Here is a 16283-nt window from a genome sequence, read left to right on the forward strand (position 1 = left end):
GCCAAACTTCAAACTCAAACGCTCACATAGATCACTAAAACTAGGGGGACCATCAAACCATTCCAAATCCTCAGACATATCCTCAAACTGACAATCCTCTCTCCTAACACTTCCTCCGTAAAAAACTCTTACACCGTAATCCATCTACAAAACGATTTAACATCCGATCATCAAATATACTAAATTTTAAATAACTAACTAAGTACTTACTAAGTAATAACTAACAAACTAAACCCTTAACCCAAATAATAAATAACTAAATTATCAACTATACTAACCTAAATTATCAACTTTATCAACTATACTAACCTAAATTATCAACTATACTAACCTAAATTATCAACTAACTAACTAACTTACTAAGTAATTACTACATAACTAACTAACCTAAACCCTAAATTAATAACTCTAATAATATTAAATAACTAAAAAAGTTAAACTATTAAAAAAACTAATAATAATTGTTAAATAATAATAATAAATAGCTAATAATAATAGTTTAATTTAAAAAAATACCTTCACCGGAGGCCTCAACGGAGAGATGGGGCACGGAGCCGGGCGGCCTCCAAGGCAGCCGAGGGGGACCCCCGTACCAGCCCGCGGCCGGCGGGGCGTCCAGGCGCGGCTCGGCGCGGCCACGTCCGCGGCCGCGGCGGGCTGGCAAGGGGCGGGGCGCGGACGCGGCCTGCGGGCACGGGGGCGCGGGGCGGGGTGCGCGCCGCGGCGGCGGGAGCGGGGCTGGGGCCGGGGCGCGGGGGCTGGGGCGGTGGCGGCGCGGGCGCAGGGCGAGGTGCGCGGCGGCGGCGGGTGCGTGCGCGGCGGGGTGTGGGGGAGGACGCGTTTGAAACAGAGACCGCGGCCTTATCACTGCAGGGTGCACCCCGCCATGATGCGCGGCGGGGTTGCAACCCGCCATGATCGGTGGCGGGGTCCCTGTACCCCGCCATGGCGTGTGGCGGGGTCCACGTCAGCAGGCTCCGCCCACCCAGGCGCCACGTGGCACATCAACCCCGCCACCATGCATGGCGGGGTGCAGTGATTTTGCCCCGCCATGCATGGTGGCGGGGCCAAACGGCCTAGATTTGAAAAATCTTTGCAAACCGGCTAAAATTGAAATTTGTTTTAAAAATGGGCTAAAAATAAAAAAAAAATTCCTCCTTGACGTCGTGGCTCACAGTTGTATGCCCCTCCTTGGTGATCGTGCCCTCCCTCCTAGAGGCCACGTCCTGATAAGAGCAAGGTTAATAATTTAGCCAGCTGAAGGCTGTAACAGGTGACATGTCATATAAAGCTCGTAACATATAGCCAGCTAGTATTATAGAGTAACTCATGAGTTGACTGCATTAGCATATAAACATTTATTGCCTAGTACATGTGTGCACACGAGATTTGGGAGGGGCAGCACAGCGCCAGCTCTTCCCCCTGCTATGGGCTGCATGCCGACGTTTTGTCCTCGATCAATGCGTTCAGCCCGGCGAAGAGATAAACGGCGGCTTTCTTCTCTCTCTTATTTTCTCCCTCCTCCACGTGAGCTTGTTCTGACGTGGTGTTCCTTCTCGCCGGCTGAATCAGCCTTACTATACATGCTCTAAGGCCAGTCTCAATGGTCTATTTCAATGCACTGTTTCCAAAACAAATCTGCTGACAGAGCATCAATGAAACAAACAATGAAACAACCTCCACAATGCATGAGTTTCACCTTGATGTTTCCTAGACTGGGCAAAACATTTAATTACTGCAAAATGATTGGATCACATGCAAGATGGTGAAACGATTTAGTCCTCAGTGGGGATTTCATCCTGTTTCACCGCGTGGGAAACAACGCCAACAGAGTTTCACCATGGTGAAACTACTTCCTTCTCTCTCCTCTTCGTTTCATGCAAAAAGTACAGTTTTGCTGACATGGCGCTCTAATAAATGTACATGACATTCTGATGAAACCCCCACTGAGACTGGCCTAAGGCCGTGCCTCCGATGACCACAAGCCCTCCTAGGCTAGGGGCAAACCTCACATCATGACACAGTAGGACCATTAGCATGGATCGGGTGTAGGTGAAACCATTATTTTTATATCCATCTCATCCCAAACTCATGTGAGAGCAGGTTTTCAAGAGATCCATGAGTAAAACCATTTTTTTACCCCATTTTACATAAGGGACCGGCTCAAAACAACTTTTGAAGCCGGTCAAGAAGTTGTACCAAACGGTAGCTTATTGCACCTATGTCATAATATTTTTAGATATTAGTAACTAAGAAATATTTATTTATAATAAAATAAAAAATCCAAAGATCAGCTAGGCGCTAGGCGGAATCTAGGCGCTGACCCTCCACCTAGCGCCTAGTCGGGAGTAATCGCGCCTAGGCGTTCCTAGGCGTTTTGCTAGACGGTGACTAATACATGTATAAACATTTAAAAGAAAAAGAAAAAACAATAGATAAGTAGTAGTAATGGAAGGGAGAAAGAATAGAAGGCCCATTTAATGGCCCACTTTAGCCCAACTCTCTCATCCCGCATTGCCCCCTTGACCCCGTCTGCCCGCAAGCCACATCGCGAGTCGCGACTCTGCCCGCCGCCGCCCTCTCCCGCTGCTCCCTCTCTCCGCGCACGTCGTCGCCCGCGCTGCTCCTCCCCGCCGGCGACTGTCTCCTCCTCGCGCCCGCGGCCTCGCCGCCGTCTGTGCACGTCCGAAGTTCGGCCGGATGCTCTCCACCCCCACCGGCGCCGCCGCCGCCTAGGTTCCGCCTACCCCCATAGGCGAGGCGGGGAGCCTCCGATTCGCGACTAGTTGTGCCTAGTCGCACCTAGGCGAGCGCCTAGCGGAACTTTGAAAAAATCTGACTCCTTTGCTGTCAAACCATTGAGATATGAAAAAACACTCCATCCCTTCCACAATAAATAAGTTTTGAAAATTTTATACAAATTAAGGACGATGGTACAAGGTGTATGTACCGAAAGATATCTTTTAGATTTGGCAATTATTGTTTACATGCATCCATGGTGAGTTGGGAACATATCTAGGGGAAACCACAATTTTCGTGAAAATCTGTGTAAACGATGGCAAAAAAGTTGTCCAAATTCACCAAAAAATCACAAATATAGATGATATAATTATACACAATCTTATAAAATATCTTTTCAAATTCGAATTCATTTGTGAGATATAAAAATAACAAATTTCAAGCTAGAAAAGCTGTCCACAAGATTTGTTAGAAAATTATTATTTTTATATCTCATAAACGAATTCGATTTTGGACAAGATATTTTACAAGGTTATGTATCATCACATTATCTACGCGTGTGATTTTTATTGGTGAATTTAGATGACTTTTTTGCTGTGGTTTGCATTGGTTTTCATAAAGATTGTGGTTTCCACAAGATACGCTCCCTGATTGGTTTTCGTATTAGGAGACAGTGTTCCATGTATAGAATGTTTTTTATTTTGGGATAAATTTTAAACCCTAAAAATTATTTAAGGACGGAGGTAAAACATTAATTAACGACGGAGGGAGTATTTTAGCTTACATTTTAAATATCAAGTAATAAAAATGTTATTAAAAAATTAAAAAACGAGTCCTTTCCTCTTGTTGGGCTGTAGAATGCAAAGCACCAACCAAGCGCACACTCAGCCCGGCAGCCCGTTAGGTCGAAACCACACAAAGCCGCCGCCCGCCGCCCGCCGCCCTGCCACGGCAACGGCAAGAGAGAGGGAAACCTGCCGCGCTTGGCGGCTCCCTCGACACCGTCGGCCGTCGCTTGGGACTCGTCGGGTCGACCCCGTTTCCACCGGGCACCTCCTGTGAGACAGTCCACCCCCTCCCCCCAATTCGTTTCCTTCGGCCCTTGCCTCACTGGGCGTATTCGCTCCGCCCCACTGCCGGCCTTCCGCCGTCTCTGTGGTGCGGCTTCGTCATGGCGCCGGCGCGGGTGGATGCCGAGAAGGTAATTTTGCTGCTCGATTTTCTTCATTTTTTAAAAAAGTTTTCTAAGAGATTTGCTTGTTTTTGCTCACGGTTCATGCGGTTATCTCATGGTCCTCTTTATCATCCAGCAGGAAGCTCAGCACGAGCTGGAGGTGAAGGTGGCCAAGTATTCGCGGGGTCAGGGTGCTGACTTGAAGGTAATCCATTATTGTGCTCTTGCAAACAAGTTGCAAGTGTTAATCATTCTACTTCTATACTTTATGCTAGCCAGCTATGCTACTGTCATTTTCTCTTGAAACTGCACATTGACTAGTTTGGTGTGGAATGGCTTTGTAGGCGCTGGGGGACAAGAAGTTGAAAGGGCAGCTCAGTGTAAAAGAAAAGCTATATGGCCAATCTGCAAAAGCTGCTGCAAAGGCCGAAAAGGTCAGCTCTCTTTTCATTGCATTGTTGTGGATTTGGATCGCAAAATATGCAAGTTGGTGTCTCACTAGAAATCTTAGGTGTAGTTGTGAACATTAGGTGGATGAAACAAGAGAATCTGATATTAAAAACTTGTGATTGGTTATTGTTTATGTATGTTTGTACCACGCAATAGCTGTTTAGCTGTTTTGACTTCAAGGGAATCCAGTTTGGATGAGCTGAGTATTTGCACATAGAGGGTTAGCATTTGAAGCATTATATGAGTCGCTATAACATTATTACTGTCAAAAAGGACAGAGCCTCAGGAAGATCTGTATGTAAATTTTTTATGCATATTGGCTTGCTATAAAAGTACTATTGCTGAGTTGAAACATGCTTGCTTAGATGCTTTGGAGCAGAGCTTTGTTATCTTAGATTAGATGAGCTCCTAATTCTTCCTCTGAGCAGAACTTGGACATTGACGTGGTCTCTAATATAACACTTTGATTAGCAATATTATAAAAGATATTATCTTAAATAGAGGTATCATTATGAAAGTAGTATTCATAATAAATCTAGTAATGCCAATCTAGTCCTATATATCTAAATAAATATTTTAGATATTGATAGTTGAAAATAAAAAAAGTTTGACTTAAAGACAAACCTAGATGGACGTTATTTGTGATAAGAGGAAGTAGCTGTTTGTGAAAGGGCATGCCTACCTTTTTGAAGACAGTATGAGGGGCTACCTTGCATAGCTTAAATATGTTTATCTATTAGATTTCTTAGTTTGACTCACTTTTCTCATGACCTTTGTTCTTGATGGTTATACTCTTGAACTAGCTGCTGTTAATTTCCTCTTTAATGAAATAACAGACAGCTCTCCTGCCTGTTTGAGTTAAAAAAATTGTTATTAATTTCAAAGATATGTCCTTGTCTGATTTCCGTTACTCCATTTTGCAGTGGCTTATGCCGAATGATGGAGGTATTTTAGAGCCTGATCATTTGGAGAAGACATATAGATTTTCACAAAGGGATATATTGACGGAAGTGGATCTTTTGAGTTCAAGAAAACCATTTGATATGATCTTACCTGGTAAATCTGTTAGTCAATGTTAGTGTTAGAATTTCTGTCAACATAACTTATCTGTCGCTCTTACCAAAACCAACCGTTAACTGTTTGATAATAACAACCTTGTTGATTCTATATGATCCTTTATTAGAGTAAAAAATATCTAAAAAAGGCCCTTTTTGCTGATATTTATAGTTTCATACATGATACTGTACCGAATCCCACATTCATGTCCAGTGCCAATTTTGTTTGATCCAGAAAATTTTCACATTCAACTTTGTTAGTCTACCTCACTATTAACTTTTCTGAATATGTGATCACTGGGTACTATGGGGTCTGACTGACCCTTGTATTGTGCAGTGCTCGGTCCTTATAATATAGGATACACACCAAATGGCCGCTACATGCTAGTAGGCGGACGAAAAGGCCATCTTGCAATGATGGATATGTTGCATATGGATCTTATCAAGGAGTTTGAGGTAAGTTCTTTTACTATTGAAGTATTTCCGTCCACATGGGTTTACCCTTGTTTATGCCAGGTTCTAATTCTACTTTTTTTTAAATAATATTATTTCAATAGAAAATTGCAAAACTAGTAGATGGTAAATTCTAAAAATTGTAGATCTAGTAGCCTGTCGGCTTGGGCAGCCAACAGGTGAGTTATCGGCCCTTCACAGGTCGATACATGCATATTGGCCTTCTAATTGCCGATAAGAAGACTACATGTCAGCTAACGGCCTGGTGTAGGACTTGTCGGCCCTACAATTGCCAATAGGACTTATCAGCATCCTAGTTGCTGATTAGATCTCTTTCTTTATTTTCTTTTGTCAATTCAAAACATAAAACCTTGGCACCTCTAAAAATCATGTAATTTTTAATTGGATAACAAAAACAAGAAAAGTCCGTTTTGCTTAGATCTGGTATCATAGCTTTTGTATATTTTAAATTAAATTATTCTCAGAATGTTATATTTGAGTTTTTGGTTAAGTTGTCTGGCCCTAAAATGGCTTGCAAAAAATTGGAAAATAATTTATCATGGTTTAAAAATTAGTATTTTGTCATGTTTTTTTTGCATACATGCTTTGTTATGGAACTTTGTTATTTAATTTAGTATCTACCATCTAATTTTGAGCATTTGTTTTGTTAAGGAACTTTGGATTTCACCTGAACACACATATACTGTGAAATTATATGGCAATACTAATTTTTAAACCATGGATTTGGATGATTTTTCTTGTATTTTTTTGGATACCATTTTAGAGCCAAACATTTTAACCAAAAAACTGAAATATAGGATTTTGGGAAGAGATTCTAATTTCAAAACTACAAATGTTATGATGCCAGCTCTTAGCAAAATGGATCATGCTTGATTTTTAGCATCTATTTGGAAACTTACATGCATTTTGGAGGTCCCCCTCCTTTATTTTGGATCTATAAGAGAAGTCATAATTAAAAAAGGGAAAATGAATGCATGCAGCATTTTGGGAAGAATTTTAATTTCAAAACTACAAATGTTATGATGCCAGATCCTTGGAAAGTGGATCACTTGATTTTTAGTATCTATGGGAAAGTTGCATGATTTTTGGAGGTCCCGAGGTTCTTTATTTTGGATCTATAAGAGAAAGAAGTAAAGGGAAAATGAATTTGCATTACATGTCGGCAACTAGAGAGCCAATGGGAGCTATTGGCACATGGATTGTTGATAGGAGTCTGCTCCAGGCTGTCTGTCGGCCCATGGATTGTCGATAGGAGTCTGCTCCTGGCCAACATGCTGACTTGAATGACCACAGTTGGCTGCCACACAGGCCTATCGGCAATTGGAGAGCCGATAGGCGGCCTATTTGCCTCTGCACTGCCAGCAGGCTGCTAGTTTTGCAATTTCATAGAAGTAGCACCCAGGTCTACAATTATTCATTAAAATAAAATTATTTATGGGAAAAGTTTCCTAATTCTGCTACACTGGTGTTGTTTTCTTTAAGTATAGAGGAACCATATGCTAGAGAAGAACAATGAGTAGTAGGAGTGAAAGATAAAATTATGCTAGAAATGGCTATTTTATGCTATCCTCAATGAAGAATGGCGAGGAAGATGTATTGGAGTAAATTGCACCATATAGGCAATTAGGCATATACATTAGAACATTTGCATTGTACTGTGTAATCACACACAAAAAAAGGTATATACGTAAGAACTTGTGAGATGGTTGCAACCAGAGCGAGGATCTTGAAAGTTACTCAAATTTGTTGGAACTTCTTTTTGCCATCCTCTACATGCCAAAATCAGACTTGCTGGCCTAACTTGCACACAGTGTTCAGAAAAAGCGCAATTAAACACTCACTTAGGCAGGTATGCTTAAGCGCAAGGCTGAACCCTGGTGCATCACCTAGGCCACAGGTGTCTGATTAAATGCAGCCTAGCAGGTAAGTGGCATAGAAGCCAGGAAAATCGGGAGCGAGCCAGGCTGGCATGGGCATGGGTGGGCAGGTGGGTGAGCTCGAAAAAAGAAACGTGGTAGCATGAAAGTGCAGTGAGGTAGATTAGGGAAGGGGTTTGCGGCTAAGGTTATCAAAGGGGGAAAATCTCCTGTGCAAAGTTCTTGCGCTGCAGGCGTCGTCATCACATCTTCTTGCGTTGCTACTGACTGTGAGAGGAAACTCGAGTTTGAGCTTCTTGTGTCGCTGCCGGCACAACACAGCACAACCCCAAGCCCCCACTGACTCATGCTATCACAAGGCCTGGCCACCCGAGGCCTGTGATGCAAGACCTTATGGTATGCAAATTGCAGCTGGCAGTTCGGTGCAAGCGTGTGGCGCTGGGACGAGAAAAGAGGAAAGAAGTGCAGCACCGGAGGGCGATGTGTGCTTTCGATAGACATGAGGAGAATAGGATGGGAGGGCATGCGGTTTGGGTGTAGGGTCTTTAATGGGCTTGGGCCACTCATGGGTCTATTGTTATTAAGGATGGGCTAAATTAGAGATGCACTCAAGCACCCCAGAAAAAAAAGAAAAAAACACTTAATTCCGTTTAACCTCCAGGAAGGGGGGGGGGGGGGGGGGTTTACGAATGGGCATATATGGAGGCTGAGTCATATATTGGTCAACCTCCCCTTTGCCACACATTCGATCATGTCTGTTAGGGTTTGCATGAACACTTTTAAAATATTACGTGGGCAACTTTAAACAGCTATCAAGGTGCAAGTTCTACACTGATTATTTTTTTCCCCATTTCATATGCTTTGAATGGTGGCAGCTACACGTGAACCAAGTTTGATTATTATAGTCCAGGCCTAGTCCAGGCTTGTCAGTTTCTTAGAACAGTAGGAGACTATTCCTGTCCTTTCCATTGTGTTTATGATCCATGTTTACTAAGATGAACTCCATTATTTTGATCAATGTTCGATGGTCCTGCACTAATGCTGATGTATCTTTCAATTTCTGTTGAAATATTGCCAGCACCATCCATTTTTGGCCACTTTCACAGTTTTAATAATGAGTAATCGCAATTAGCATCTCTTATTTCTTTTCATGCGCTTCATGGATAATACATTTATCTGATCTGATTTTATTTCTTTAGGTGAGGGAAACTGTTCGCGATGTGACATTCTTACACAATGAGCAGTTGTATGCAGTCGCTCAAAAAAAGTAATTTTTTTTTTTACTTTGCTGGAACTGTGTACTATGTCATCATTGCTTATAAAATATTTATAACATGTATTAAGTATTAACTGTTGGCCTGAAAATATGAAATAAAGGAGTATTAAAATTCACAGAAATCGCTGTTCAGGGTCCCAAATGAGAACATATACCAAATTGTTGTGAAACCTATTGATCAACTAGGTCATAAAATTATTTCGAAATGGTTGATGTATATTCCTCAGAAATATCCTGAAGTCATTATTTCAGCAACCTTCATTTTTGTGAGCAATAAGCCTATTTCTGGCAGCCCATTGAGTACATAATCTGATTTTTCTTTTTGAACTTCATAATCTGAATCTTGATGATGTGAGGTAGAAACAGATGAGAATTGCCATTTGAGGCCTGGGCTGCTCTGACTGATCTGAATTGCTTGTCTGGAACTGTTCGTCATTGCTTTACTAAGCCATTGAATTATTCTAGAATTTGAAATGTTTGTACTAGGTTAGATCAAGCAAAATTGTATATGGTTGTAGCTGGTGCTTTATTGTTCTAGGAAGTTGAATATGGCTGTTGGTTTCTGTTTCCTGTCTACTATTAACATTTCATAGTTACTCATGAAATATTTTTCAAACAGGTACCCCTACATATATAATCGACATGGTACAGAAATTCATTGTCTGAAGGTAAGCATGATGGAAATATCTTTTGGTGAATATAAGAGTAGTGATATTTCTGTGACGATATTACTGTTCAAGTTTGTTTTCACATGCTTATAGGAAAATTATAGAAGAAAATATTCGATAATATAATCATATTTGTCTTATTTGCATTCATGAAAACTGCACTATATGTCAAACTGAAAGTGGATCTCAGCTACATGTGACTGAGTCTCAATATAACATTGGTATTTTCCAAGAACACATAACTTACAGTTCCATTGGCTAATTTTCCACAATACTGAAAATAAAAGTTTGCCTACGGTAGACAATAAATGAGCACATACTTCACAGTTCAGTCATCAAATGCCTTGCATCCAGGAGATCATCTGTCACTTGATCAATTCAGTATCTTTTTTATTTTCCTTTTAAATCCCACTGGGCCTCCAAATGAACTTATTAGGAATTTCTTTGGAATATAATACTGTGCGCTGATGAGCATGGCAACAGTTTAGCAACATAGATTTTTAGAGATGTTTATCGGTCTCAGCCTGTCCTCATTGCATCGATGATAGATGTGGTATCATTCTAAACTCTGTAAAGATGTTTCCTTTTGTGAGTCTGATTGCTTCTATGTTGGCAGGAACATGGAAAAGCATTGAAACTCCAATTTCTGTCTAAACAATTCCTCTTGGCATCGATAAACAGCTTTGGGCAGCTCCACTACCAAGATGTGAGCACTGGTGAAATGGTTGCAAATTACAGGACAGGTCTGGGGCGTACCGATGTTATGCGGGCCAATCCTTACAATGCTGTCATTGGTCTTGGGCATGCTGGTGGCAAAGTTACCATGTGGAAACCAACCAGTGTGAAACCCCTTGTTACTATGCTGTGCCATCATGGCCCAGTGACTGCTGTTGCATTTGACAGGGGCGGCCATCTTATGGCAACAGCAGGTGTTGACAGGAAGATAAAGATCTGGGACCTGAGGAAGTATGAGGTTGTGCGCTCTTACCCACAGCGTGCTCAGTCCTTGGATTTTAGCCAGAAGGGGCTGTTGGCCTGCAGCAATGGATCTCAGGTAGAGATATACAGGGATTTTGGTGGGCATGATTATAAGCTTTACATGAAGCACAGAATATTGAAGGGCTATCAGGTTGGGAAGGTTTTGTTCCGCCCCTATGAAGATATTCTGGGAATTGGGCACTCGATGGGCTTTTCTTCCATACTTGTTCCAGGTTCTGGTGAGCCGAACTTTGATACCTTTGTTGACAACCCCATGGAAACTACCAAGCAGAAACGTGAGAAGGAGGTACATGCTCTCCTTGATAAACTCCCGCCGGAGACTATCATGCTCAACCCAAACATGATAGCCACTGTAAGAGCTCCAAAGAAGAAAGAGAAGAAGACCAAGAAAGAGATTGAGGAAGAGATGGATGATGCCATTGAAGCTGCCAAGAACATTGAGCGCAAGAAGAAGACCAAGGGTAGGAGCAAACCCAGCAAGCGGGCCAAGAAGAAAGAGGAAGATGTTTTCAAAGCCAAGAGGCCCTTCCTGGAGCAATCCGAGGAGATCAATGGACGTCCTGACAAGAAGCAGCGGATAGGCGAAGAGGTCGAACTCCCAAAAGCCTTGCAGCGGTTTGCCAAGAAACCACAGTCATGATCATAGTTAACACTGTTGGGATTTCACATTCGTTATGCGTCGCTAGTGAGTCTTTATGATTTAACTGCCAAGTATGTAAAATTCCCCCGTTAGGAAACGGTGCTGCATGAGCCGAAATTTTTGTTCTGAACTTTTGGTATTCCAGTGAGCATGGCCGTGTCAGCTGATTTTTTTTTCCTTTTTTACCCTTGGTTCTCGTAGAGTTTATTGTGGATCATCTAAAGTCTTAAAAGGCACTCTGAGTAGTGGCTACGTGCCTTTGTGGTCAAGCACCGAAGAATCAGAACTTTGAACCAGAAGCACTGATTCGCTACTGCCCATTACGCTTGAGCTTTGGTTTGTCTGCGGTATCCATGTGGCAAAGGCGTTGCTTGTACATGGCCTTGTTTAGTTCCAAATTTTTTTTAAAATGGTCACTGTAACACTTTCGTTTGTATTTGACAAATATTGTTCAATCATGAACTAACTAGACTCAAAAGATTTATCTCACAAATTATAGGTAAACTGTATAATTAGTTTTTATTTATATTTATATTTAATGCTTTATGCATGTGCTGCAAGATTCGATGTGACGAAAAATCTAAAAAATTTTGAAATTTTTTTTGGGAACTAAACAAGACCAAAATTGCAGTAACGTTGTTTGACTGAGGAAGCGTGGAACGTATGCCAGCAGGATCTCAAGTCTCAACTGAAGATATTTGCGGAAATCGGCCGAGTACAAATCAACAAGTGGAGTGGTCTAGCCACTTTTCTTTTCGTTATTAGTCCATCTATTCTTTGTTCTTCCCCTTTTTAAGGCACGTGCAACTCAAGATTCAAACTTTTTAATTTTTGATTAACAATTAATCTAAGAATACATATAGATACTATACAGTTAATATTGAAATCAACTTTTTAATCCTTTTATTAACAATTTTTTTCTCTGTTCGTTTCACTAAAATTTGGTTTATTGTTGATGCTTGAGTTCTAAGCAGTGCTGATTGCTGAAGGTGTAGTTGATTCGACATCCTCAATGCGATGGATTCGCAAAGTCTTGGTGGTAGGTATGAATATGGAGTCAATTTTTACATAGTGTGTTGGACTAATTTAGCTTTTCTATTTAAGACTTAATTTAGAGAATACCTGAATCAATAAATTTGATAAGTTTTTTTAGCTAATCTCTTGAATTTGCTCTAATGCATGCACTACCGTTATGCTACTAGGGTAGTAGCTAATACCAACTTTACATTTTCGAGCAATCTTTTCAAAAACAAGGCTTTAGGGGTCAAATGACATGCATGGTTTAAGCAGCCTGTATACATCCCTGTGCCCTTCCACATGAAATCGCGAGAATATCGCCCGTCTTTATGCGCAGCAATTTCCATCAACCATGTTTCCCTTCGTTCATGAAATGAACCAAAACAGCATGCACTAGCCTGCCTGTTCCGGTAGCTGCCCGTTAACTCCTGACATCAGTCAAGTGTTTGGACATCTGAAATCAGTATTGATTTCGTTAGCTTTCCTGTTGCAGATTTGCAACTTCATAGTGCTCACTGCAAAACAGTAGCAATAACAATGACCAACTCTGTCTGAAGTACTCCGGATTGAACCTAGCAATATCGCTCTGTAATACCAGAAGGAGCCCCCAACCAACCAAACTATATACCCACTTATGCCTAACCACAGGCTACATCTTCTCAATAGAACCTGACAAATAGTCGATATCAGGTGTTACAACTGCACGTTTTCCAAGCTCCCCAATGCTACAGCAAAAAGTATACGAGTATCAATCGGTACAACCTCTTGAACAAACATGCAATTGGAGCCAGCAGCAACCTGTACAATTTGTCAATTTTGAGTACAGCAGGATCATGAAAGAAAGAAAATGTACCTTGCAGAAGTTACCGATTACTTACATCAAAGAGCACATCACCGAGCTTCATCTTCACTTTACCACTCTTGTATATGAGTATCTTTCCCATGAGACCACCTGACAGCTCTTTCAGATTACAGGCATTGCCTGAGTCAAGCATCCTCTTCCTATAGTTCCCCATGGATTTCACATTCCCATTCACAATGGTGTTTGTCTCTGTTTCAGCAGCTGGGTCAGTTTCCCTTGGTAAAGGAAGAGAAGTAGGAAACTGGAAGAAGAGCAAATGTGGCATATCCACCCTTTCCTGTCAGCGTAAGAAAATAAAAAATTAAGTTAAGATAAAAGCTAAGACAGAAAGTTGTATGTACAAGACAGAATACGAAATCAGGGCAGTCCGATTAACATGAGTGTTTTGATTTTATTTGAAACACAACAAACTGATTTTACGGTGTTGGAACCATGCAATATGGTATACATACCATCAGTCCAAGTTCTTCAGCTGCGGTCAGTTCACCATCTTGGGCTTTGCTCAAAGAACGGCTGAATTCCTCTTCGTCAAGACTCTGTCATACATGTAGTGGGAAGCTAATGAGTACCAGACAGTGTGACCTAGTGAGCATAACGCTGCCAAACACAGAAGAAAGTAAGAAACAGGAACAAGAGAACCTGTATCTCCAGAGTTGGGCCATCTCAGTGGTAGAGTAACAGGATAATTGGTACATTTATTGTAATCCTGCAGAAATTACTAACATATATCAAATCAATGACAAAAGAATGTCCATGTTTGTGTTTTTAATGTACATACGTACCCATGGTTCGTCATGCTCCTTGAGTAATTTTTACAGCAGTTGAACCTAAATAGTGAATACACATGGAACAAACTCTATAACTATCTTTTCAGTTAACAATTGCACAGTACTTAAGAATAAAAGTAGATATAGTAAAGGTATATCATATATGTCAAAGATTATACTAATGACAAAGTATAACTTTCTTTGCTAATTTGCCAGACACATGAAACTAATTTGTGAGTATGAAGTGAAGGTGAAATTAAAAATGAAACTAATGCCTGTTGAAGTGCTTCTTGGAGTGGGGAAAGTCCTTGGAACTGAAGGGTCTGCTCGTCCAAATGAAACCTGACAGGGGTTCCTGTGTCAAGGTGCAAGCATTGAGGCATTATGTTGTGACACAAGTTGTCAAGTAGCATCCTATGCTACAACTGATAAAACTAGGTTGTGCTTTTCGAATTTAAGGAAGTTCATTCTGGCAGCAGCTCACGTTGAATGATGAGCTAATCAACTTAATTCCCACAGGATATAGGCATATTGAGTATGAGATCAAACTTACTAGGTTAAGAAGATTGTTATAATGAACACAGGATTGAAATATAATCACCTTGTTTCTCAGCCTTAGCTCCACTTCTGGGGTTATCAGTTATCTGCCATGTGAAACTAGGAATTGTATGTATGTGCTACCAAAGCAAAACATATATATGGAAAAAAAAACTAGACATTTAAGTACCTGGAAGCTACCAATTCCAGTCATCACTTTCTTATCAATTGTCAAAACCTTGTTCTCCTCATGTGGTTCCCTAAAGAACACACCATAACTTTCATTCCACATATAACGTACTAACCTAAATGTCAGTTCTTGACTTGAGAACATATGACGACAATAAATAATAGATTGATTTACCTTTTAGGGATGATTTTTGGCATTTTCTTAGGAAGAACTTTGGGTGCAAATTTAACTTTAGGCTGCAATAAAAAGAATGAAAAGAAAAGGTAAGCAGCAGACATCATCAACTCATGCATCAACATGATATACAACTAAGGACTTTCTGACTTTACAGCGACGCTGCGGAGTGGATTCATCAGTCTCTTTCTTGTCTGCATCATTGTTCTCCATAAGACCAACTGGAATACCTGAAAGAATGAAACAAAAGGGTAAAGGGGAATGTACATCTGCCAAACAAGTATTGATAAATTAACTAAATAAGTGCACATCTAGTCCAAATTCAACTTTAAGAGTTTCTTAATAATGTCTTTAAATGCAAAGCCATATTTTAAAAAATTGGTCATCTGTCAATATTCTCTAAGATTATGTGGAATTTCTTGCAATGTACTCCGCCATATGAGAATGTGCACTAACTGAATCTCCACAGAATAGCTAGCAAGAACATATCTCCATCGAAGCTATAGTATCCAACTGTTTCTAAGAACCCAGATGGTAGCAAATGTGGCAAGCAGGGGCGGACCCAGTAGAGGACATGGCCACATGGATGTACACATGACCCGATATATGTTTTGCAAAACAATTGAAGTTAGTGCGCATAATACATGTATATACTTGTAGTTAGACAAGATCCGAATCCAAGGTTTGGTGCTCAAAGGGAAGGCAAAGGAGTGGGCGTACCTGGTGGTGCTCGTCGCCGGCGAAGGGCCCGAAGAAGACCGGGGTACCTGGAGTAGGGCCTAGGGCGGCAGCGGCTGTCGCCAGTCGGGTTTGGGGGATGGGGTTGGGCGAGGGCCTAGGGCCCGGTTAGCAGCGGTGGAATTGGAAGAACAGGCAGACGGTCAGACCGCAGTGGCTGTTTGATTGCATAGGCAGTTAGGCACGCAGTAGCTTAAGCAATTTTCATTATAAATATAGATATTACTCTCTCCATTATAAATTATAAAATCATAATTTTTCTTTATTTGGCTGAAAAGATATGGTTAAAAGTACTATTCGCTGAATTATTGTAAGAAAAAAAATTTATTGAATGTCTAGCAGATTCGGAAGATAAGCTCGAGCGAACAGGGCCAACATTTATTATATATCTATGTGTGTAATAAAAATTATATATTAAAAAGTTAGAACTCCTTATTATAACTTTATAATTTAGAATAGAGGGAGTAACATGTAAAACTCAAACATACTAATTGAACCTAATAATATTATCAATCTAAAAAGTAGCATAGGTGAAGGAGAAACTAATATGATGGCACAACAATCAAAAGATGGAAACCCCTAACTGGAATATATGTGTTTTTGTGGTGACCGATAAGTCATTTATACAGAGAAGTCTCACACGATC

At 40.9% G+C, this 16283-nt stretch overlaps 1 protein-coding gene and 1 long non-coding RNA gene across 5 annotated transcripts; one reads left to right on the forward strand and one right to left on the reverse strand.

The window, feature by feature from the left end:
* LOC8059589 (probable U3 small nucleolar RNA-associated protein 7) lies at nucleotides 3620–11670 on the forward strand. Of its 2 annotated transcripts, none has more exons than XM_021459998.1 (8): nucleotides 3620–3940; nucleotides 4050–4118; nucleotides 4258–4347; nucleotides 5287–5419; nucleotides 5756–5874; nucleotides 8969–9036; nucleotides 9665–9713; nucleotides 10330–11670. In XM_021459998.1, exons 1-8 carry the CDS (start codon nucleotides 3911–3913, stop codon nucleotides 11350–11352), a joined length of 1581 nt encoding a protein of 526 aa, XP_021315673.1. In that variant the 5' UTR covers nucleotides 3620–3910; the 3' UTR covers nucleotides 11353–11670. The 2 variants fall into 2 exon arrangements, with proteins under 2 accessions (XP_021315673.1, XP_002452164.1); XM_002452119.2 differs by having other exon boundaries at nucleotides 4053–4118.
* Nucleotides 12815–15790, reverse strand: LOC8056794. 3 transcript variants are annotated; one of them, XR_002452038.1, is made up of 10 exons: nucleotides 15620–15790; nucleotides 15050–15129; nucleotides 14900–14961; nucleotides 14726–14795; nucleotides 14600–14655; nucleotides 14014–14353; nucleotides 13871–13937; nucleotides 13684–13767; nucleotides 13248–13508; nucleotides 12815–13167 (listed from the first exon to the last, which is right to left on the reverse strand). It is a non-coding gene; the product is annotated as an uncharacterized LOC8056794 (long non-coding RNA). The 3 variants fall into 3 exon arrangements; XR_002452037.1 differs by having other exon boundaries at nucleotides 14600–14642; nucleotides 15055–15129; nucleotides 15620–15788; XR_002452036.1 differs by having other exon boundaries at nucleotides 14600–14642; nucleotides 15620–15788.

Source organism: Sorghum bicolor, chromosome 4, assembly GCF_000003195.3.
Source record: "Sorghum bicolor cultivar BTx623 chromosome 4, Sorghum_bicolor_NCBIv3, whole genome shotgun sequence".
In the NCBI taxonomy this organism is placed as follows: Eukaryota; Viridiplantae; Streptophyta; class Magnoliopsida; order Poales; family Poaceae; genus Sorghum; species Sorghum bicolor.

What these genes read in the sequence shown, in the direction of transcription:
- LOC8059589 (XM_021459998.1), top strand. Translation starts at nt 3,911, where the DNA reads ATGGCGCCGGCGCGGGTGGATGCCGAGAAG. An exon ending in ATTTGATATGATCTTACCTG is followed by an intron (nt 5,420 to 5,755) that starts GTAAATCTGTTA and finishes TGTATTGTGCAG; the next exon opens with TGCTCGGTCCTTATAATATA. An exon ending in TATGCAGTCGCTCAAAAAAA is followed by an intron (nt 9,037 to 9,664) that starts GTAATTTTTTTT and finishes TTTTTCAAACAG; the next exon opens with GTACCCCTACATATATAATC.